The sequence below is a fragment of the Salvia splendens genome, chromosome 12, assembly GCF_004379255.2.
Source record: "Salvia splendens isolate huo1 chromosome 12, SspV2, whole genome shotgun sequence".
Lineage (NCBI taxonomy): Eukaryota > Viridiplantae > Streptophyta > Magnoliopsida > Lamiales > Lamiaceae > Salvia > Salvia splendens.
In genome coordinates, this window is record NC_056043.1 from 4,557,990 (window position 1) to 4,566,324 (window position 8,335).

General features: G+C 37.5%; 1 protein-coding gene across 1 annotated transcript; it reads right to left on the reverse strand.

The window, feature by feature from the left end:
- Positions 1–410: 410 nt before the first annotated feature.
- Positions 411–7,970, reverse strand: LOC121758702 (protein PAT1 homolog). Its single transcript, XM_042154092.1, has 5 exons — positions 7,317–7,970; positions 6,639–6,784; positions 4,653–4,709; positions 4,110–4,173; positions 411–3,015 (listed from the first exon to the last, which is right to left on the reverse strand). The coding sequence occupies exons 1-5, from the start codon at positions 7,396–7,398 to the stop codon at positions 938–940; spliced, it is 2,427 nt and encodes an 808-aa protein (XP_042010026.1). The 5' UTR covers positions 7,399–7,970; the 3' UTR covers positions 411–937.
- Positions 7,971–8,335: the final 365 nt, after the last annotated feature.

An 8,335-nucleotide genomic window follows, 5' to 3' on the forward strand; every position in this document is an offset into this window, starting at 1 on the left:
TCATATGTACCTAATTAAATGGGTATGATTTTAGTGAAATTGCTAGTATATATGTAGTTTTTATGTATTTGAAGTCAAATGTACAGTATATGAATTTAATAATTTGATAATATTAAAAATTTATGTATATAATTAATCGATCTCGAGCATAATTTAGAATTTTTTGAAAATAAAATGATTAACATTCTGTGATTTAGAAAAAAAAGAAATGGTTCTGAGTCTTATGACACTAATCAACGCAAAATCATTAAAATTATAGTACAACATACTACTTGCCACTGCAAAAAATAACAAGCTAAAAGACAATAAACTCAAATCAAACCTTCACACTGCCTCAGTCAATTTGGTGAAACAACAGTAGAAAGCTGTGAAAAGCAATAGTAAAAGAGAGTATGGATCTTCAGACATCATACCTCAGAAAGTCTCAAAAGAGAAATTATTAGCCAGTTCATATTCAACGAAAAACAGAAGAGCAAGCTCACTTAACATAGGTGAAGTACAGCAGATACTTTCCCCACCCCTATTTGAGATGTAAAAGCTCAGGAGTAAGGAACATGTTTTTTTCCAACTTATACAATTCTAACTCTAAAGGCCATTCACGATTTGCACAACAGAGCGACAAATGTAAGCTATTGAGTAAGACGAAAAAAGAGGACGATAAAATACAGTCCACAGAGAGCCAACTTAGAATTTCATCCCACCATGCACCGGTACAATGAGAGATGGTGAAACACATTGCAAAACAAAACCAACTTGGACGACAAGCATCTTTCCAGCTTAGAGCTGGTGGAGGTGACTTGCTTGACCAACCTTAGCCGAGTTCAAATTTACACATTCAAAAATGCCAATAGAATTCATTTCAAGGGTGCGGCAAGTGGTTTGTTACACTTGAGGGTCATCTGATAGGGTACATGCCAAAAGAGACGCACACGGGTGATCATGAGCTACCACTTCCTCCACTGAGACCACCCACAGGCATAGACCGCTTCACAAATTCCAGCAGCAGTTTTCTTTGCTGGTCGCTTGTGTGAGGGAGGCTTGCACGTAAGAGATCAACGGGCATTTCTCTGCTAATTGCTTTGGCTACATCAGCCCCAATGGCAACTGTGTCTGGTGAGCCCTGGCTGAGGAAGGATTGCACAATAGAGTCATATTTATTGAAACAGTACTTTGTAAGAAGGCTGAAGAACGCATCAAAAGAGGCCTGCCAGAAAGCCCTGTTAGAAATGCTGCAACTATCAGCAGCATGGGGGTTCGTCATAAGCTCAGTTGCCCTCTCAAGAACAGATTTAAGAACGACCGAAGCCCCATCTCCAGCAGGACTCCCTACTGGACGCAAAGGAGGATGCTCAGCTGAACAGACCACTGATGCAAGACAGGCTGCAAGTGCTTTGAGTTCCATACCATGGATACAAGCAGATATAGTCTTCACAAGGTTTTCAGTTGTCATGGATGCACCGGGATCAGGAGAAAGATTTCCAAAAAAGAACCTCAAATTTCGGAATATGGCCATACAGACAGCTCGAGCAAGATCGCTGGGAAAAAGAAGTTGAAGATACCTTAAAAGAAGCTTCCTACCCTTTGGAAGAGAAACTAATCTCAAGAAAACAAGGTCATCCTTGGATGACAAATTCACAGCATTGCCATTATTCCCTAGTGGGTCAATCAGATGGAATGATGATGCAATTTCCTCAAGCAGAATTTGCTTCCTTTGTTTCAGCTGCGCCCCACCATCTGGTAATTGATTAAACTGCATAAACCTGTCAATATCATCAATATCAAGTAGTAGGCAAATGCCATCTTCAATAGTCACCCTAGCTGCAAGCATAGGCTCCTGCTCCAAAGGCTTCTCACCAGGTTTTGTTTCACCACCAGTCCCACTTGATAATTGGGAGTCAACTTCTAGAAGTGGGCGAGGCCTGCGTATTGAGGAGAAATTAACCCTTCCAAGAGCATCAACCTTGAGAAAAGCATGTGGCTCATCACTTGCACGGGCCCTCGAAGAACCATCCACCAAATTAGTTGGGCAAAAATGGTGCCTCAGTTTAGCACCGGCAGATTTTCTAGCTAGACAAGCTTGATAATAGTAATCTTCAATATAAGGATCATTGCTATGGGTAGCAGCAAGCTGTACTCGAAGAATATTCTCGAGTTCATCTGCACTCATGTGCTTCGACTTAAACCTCGGCCAGCTTGAATTACCCCTCTGGTTACCGAAATCTGGACCCTGATGAGGATAGCGCATTCCTTGTCTACCTCTCGGCATCGGTATAGCTCTTTGATCTCTCAAATCAGGGAACCCATGTACGTCAAAGTTGTTCAGCATAGGAGGTGAAGAAGAAAGCCGGGTATTGAATAGTTGAGACTGCAACCCTGATGGATGACCATACGATGGTGGAAATGGATGCTGACTTCTGATTTGCTGAGCATGCTGGGGAGGCATCAACTGTGAGCGCATTAAGCCATTTGGATGGGATAGCTGCTGAGTAGCAACATTGCCCTGGAGGAGAGGCCGATCACCAGGATAACTATTCTGATTCGCCCATTGGTTCTGAAGTCGACCATTGACAGGCAAATCATGAGGTAACTGAGGCAAGTTTCCACCAAATTGGGCCGCAGGAGACAAGCCAGTCAATTGATGCTGAGTATTATTGTATGGTGAAAGATTGGAAGAAGAAATAGGCAATTGGTGGCCACTAGAGTGGTTCGCATGATTAGGATGGTTGGACTGACCAGGCGGTGGATATGAAGTAAATGGTGGTTTTTGAATAAGATTTGGTTCGCTGGAATAGTTATGATGTAGATTTTGTGGTTCATATGGGTGCTGCTGCTGTTGTTGCTGCTGTTCAGGGTATGATGAAGTTCTGTGCAATGACTTGGATTCCATGATCCGGAAAGAGGAATAAGGCTGTGAGGACAATTGACCCGTTTCATGAGTGGTTTCAACATTAAAGTTACGCTGGTCGAGCCAGTTAGTGTTGTCTGGCCCTTGCACCCACTCAACAGCAGAGGAACCTGCAGGAAAACACATGAGCAAAGACAATATTGAGTAAAAACTTCTGAAAAATAACACATACTAGGACGGTATCCTTTTGTTTTAGCCTTGGTAGTTTCCAATCGTAATCTACATCACTGAGAACCTTAGCGTGATACCATTTTCATCCCAAAAATTAAGACTACATGCAATACACATTGATTATTACTCAAAACCCTCTGTGGTTGAACTAATTTACTACTACTTCCATAAAAGAGCTCTATTTCTTACAAAATTTACTGCTTATTATCCCTTTTATATAGTTCAGTAATTTTAAGGGAAAAATGTAATGGCAAGTACTCCCTTCATCCCATATGAGTGTGCTCACTCTTTACGGGCATGGGTTATAAAATTTAGGCAGCCGTGATTTTAAGTGGAGAAAATGTCCCACCTTTATTGTAGGGGTACATGGGTAAGTGGAGAAATGATCCCACTTCTTGTTGTTAAAGGAATCCTTAGTTTTATTGTCAATAAGTTTAAAAGAGAGTAAAAAAGTATAAGGGGTGGTTTTCAAAACCAGAATCAGCACATTTGTGTGGAATGGACAAAAATGGCAAACTGAGCACACTCTAGTGGGATGGAGGGAATATATTATTTTATACGTAGTATATTTTTTTTAAATAATCATCTAAACAGTTTTATACAATTAACAAAGGGAAAGTATAACATACATACTGATATATGTTTGTTTAAATCATACATTTTTACATGCAACACAGTTTTGATTAGTACTTGTGACTGGGACTTTCCTATTGCAAGTCATTATCCATTATATTCCAACCTATTGCTTCAAATTAGTGGTAAATGTTGGTGTTTAAGAGTTAGTGATCTTATCTAAGTAACTATATATAGAATATGGATTAAATTCAGACATGCTTTGGCCTGAATGTTTCCCCTATATGAATCAATATTTCCAAGACAATTCAAAATTGAACCACAAAAACTAATGTTAATGTAAACTTACTGGTGACAGAATATATCGGACTATTAACTTCAATCAATTTTCAGGAACTGATAGTAGGCAGAATAAAAAATATTATGGAAAAGCAACTTCAATCTACCTAGATGAACTTACTTTCTCTGGGATCCCAGTCTGGACGAACTCCTGCACTTTTTGGCCCACTGACAACATTGTTCAACTATACATAGAAACAGAAGTAATACATAATAAGTTCATAAGGTACAAGAGGCAATTTAAGGTCAAAACAACTACTATGAAACATGAGCACCAGAGAGCATTCATCTAATGATCATATGAAAAGGATACATTTCTGGAGGTAATAGAACATATATGGTATTAATACTTTCCAAAATATCCAATAAAATTATAACAATGAATGGCTAGTACAGGGAAGGGAAATTAAAAGAGAGAGGTTAAAACAGAAACTTAATCACACACAACGGAACAAGGAACAACCAACTGGTACAATCAGTTTGAATATTAGAGTCATGAATTAGCCCTTTAAAGACAACACTTCATGGGAGAAGGGGTTGAGGTGGACAGAGAATGTAGAGAAGACAATGATATAGAAATATAATATAAGCATATTCGAGAGCTGAAAATGATCTGAACTTGATAAGCATTTAAGCGAAATTCTCCACAAATTCAATACCTCACCTTCGAAAATGTTTTCGAAAGATCACTAATTTCAGCCAGAGATCCCAACCCATCTCCCTGCAAAACATATAGCAGAGGGAGAATCAAATACAATCCAAGTGGGAAAGTCATGTTATTGAATGGTGATGACATGTCACTCTTATTACTTATGCATCAATAGGATATCACCTAACTTAAAAAGTGCAAACTTAACATCTAGAACTGCTCTAAATGCATGTGAGAAGAACAAGCAAGATAGCATGCAAAACAACTTTTAACATTGTTAACAACCACCTAATGAGTCAGCAACGCTATAATGCAACAACAAAGTTTTCAGACTGGAAATATCTCTATACAGATTTATAGTACTTATCAGAAACACAAGCATAAGCTCATCCAACAAACATAATGATATCCTACATCAATACATTAAAAAGGAAAGAAAGCAGCAAGCATAATGATATCGGACATCAATACATTAAAATAGAAAGAAAGCAGCAAAGCAACCAACCTAGGCCTGTTAAGAATACCTTAACGATACACAATTTCAAAAATCAGCCCAACTTTATATTTATTGCACCGAAATGTGGAAGGGCATACATATGGAAATTATAATTCTACAAACCATTGCTATTAAGAGGCCCGTAACACAGCTACATAACTAGTAAACATTATAAAACAAACAAGCCATTACTACCATGACGCAATTTTCATAATAGCAAATTATCATCAGTACGTGCTCCTAATTCTAAAACATTTCAGCTCTCACACAGGTGTGTAACATTCAAAGTAGAGATCTGCAAAAAAAAAGCAAAGAAAACATGAAATACTTTATGCAAGCAATGTTATCAATCTCGTATGGCGGCTTACCTAAAAACTGCCATTGGGATATGGCGTATTAGTATGGCGGATATGGCGGTCAAAAATTAAATAAATAAAATAATACTTATATATTTATATATAATTCAAAATTTTAAAAATATAAAAAATATAACATCTAAAACACTTTAAACAATTAATAAAGCATAATATACCACTCTAACCACCATGTTTCTTGCATAATGCCCTATTCCTAAATGCAATACACACGCAATGTTGTCAAATGTCGGATATGGCGGTGCTATGGCAGCGACATGGTGATATGGCGTTTCCACCACCGAACGCCATGCCATAGCGCCATGGCGCCGCGATATCCGCTATTTGATAACATTGTATTCAAGTTGCTGCCATTCTACAAACATGGATTTTCTATCCATCAAAGGCTGTCAAGATCAATCAAGCAAAATGAGCATCTCACTATATCTGTGGATTTCTTCGTGAGCCTTATTCTTGACTACCCCATGATTGTGCATTCAATCCCAAAACATAATTCAATCCAAAAAGAAAACTAGTTAGTAGAATTTCTGAGAAAACCAAACCAACCACTCCACCTCAAAACGCATAAACTCCAAGCCAATAAAAGGAGTAAATGTTTACAGCATGCAGAAAGGCAGCTTTTGTAGCAACACTCACAAGAATTAGCAGTAATAACTATGCAAGCATGCATGTAATAAGAGAGCAATAGTGCTAATCAGTAACATAGCACACGATAACAACGGATTATGCAAAAGTCTACATATCCCAAAAAATGATAGTGATTAGGTAAAGGTCAGAAGCCATGTACATACATATTAAGTTATTAACAAATTAACGAATACGTAAACACCAAGATGAGTAAAAGGCAACAAAGGACTACTAATATAGAGCAATATATTGCTAAAACATTACATCAAAAAATACTGAGGATGCAGATAAATGTGTAACTGAATTTCAAGTTATTTGCTGGTACATGGAAAGTATCAACTCAAGCAAATTCATATGACAATGTCAAATTTCTAGAGCCCTAACCATGGGCTTATAATAATGTAAAGAGGAAAATATAAATGCACTAAATTCACCCCCCATCCACACCCACAGAGGAGGCTGACAAGGGCTATAATACAAATAGTTCAGCACTTAAAAAGTAACCTGTTCCCCCTCAAATATAAAGTCCTCTTCCTCGAACCCAACTGGAGCAACATCATCTTCTTCATCTTCTAGTCCCCCTAACTCGACTTCATCCACAACATCATTGCCAAAAAATGCATATTGTGATGCATCAAACAGTGCACCCCCTGCATCACCAAACAGAAGATTTCTTAAAAAGGAATAAACACTAGAGCCACATTTTAGCAACCTTCATCATCAAGATCATTAGAATAGAACAAAAAGGCTCTACAAATGCAATAGTCGGACAAGGGTAACAGCCAGCTAAAACTGTAAGAAAAATTTCAAAATAAAGTCAAACTCTAAAATGAGTTTGGCTCCGTCTTCCAAAAGCAATTGAAAGACAACCACAAGCAAGTAAAACTTCCGCAAGGTCAGGTCTCAGGTATAACAGCAAATCATGGCTTAGCAAAATTTAAGGAGCGACTGATGAAATGTGCATGGTGCATGACAAATGGAATATTAAAATCACAACCATCCAGATACATCTTAGTAAATGTGCAGAGGAGCAGCACTTTCACATTCAATGAACAAGTTGTATGACATAACGAAATATTCAAATCAATATGCCAATGCTTACAGAAATAACTATAGCCATATCCACACAAAATACAAGCTTTAAACTACAAAATCAACAACAAAGATATGCTCACAACTAACCTGTTGGGGCTGAGCCAAAAGGTTTAAGATCCTGAAGCTTGGATGAATCGCTAACACTGCCGCTGCCTTCGTATCCATCCATTTCGAAATTATATGCTCTAATCAATTAAAAATAAATTGCCGTGAGGCAAAACAATAAAATCTATTACACAGCTAACAATAACCCCCAATATATTTTGCAAATTTCCTGAACTTGGATAAGTAGTTGCTAGAAACTACAAAACCCTAAAAGCTACAAGTATGTAGGTCAAAGTGTCAAATCTATATCTAAGAGATGGTGGAGTGTGCAACTAAATTCTGGACAAAATTTCTAGGGCTTCTGGAAAAGGGAGATTCAGATTAGAAGGCGCGAAGTTGAGCAACTTCCTTGCGATTCGTGATGTGGTCGGAGGTGTGGGTTACGGTGGGAATTGTGGTGCGGGAGTTGAGCGAAGATCCTTGAAATGAAAAAGCCCCAAACAGTTTAACAGAAATGGTGAGTTTCGTAAGGTGGGGGGATTTGAAGAAGGTGTTTGATGTGGCATAGAAATGACCTCGACGAGGCGTAGCTGAATCGATTGAATACAGATAATGATGATGAAATAGTGAGGAAGTATAGAGCTTTAAAATTGTGGATTGGAATCTCTCTGGTCGCCGATGATGGCGATTAGATTTGGGAACCCTAGAATGATTATTTTTATTTTTATTTTTATTTTTATTTTTATTTTTATTTTTATCTCTGTACAGATATTCAGATATTAGGAAATTACTTATTGTTTGATGGAATAAACACGGACCCAAAATAATCAGTCTCGCGCATGAAATACTATCATACAAAATGTTTTACCTTTGTTTAAATTTAATACAAAAGGTATTAAGTTTATATATTTCATGCAAAAAAATTATGTTTCCAAATAATACATTCCGTCAAGTCCCTATTAACATCGTTACTTCCAGGTACATCATATATAAAGAAAGTTTCATCAATGTTTCAAATTTGTACAAAAAGTTTTAAATTAAAACTTTTCATTAATTATTTC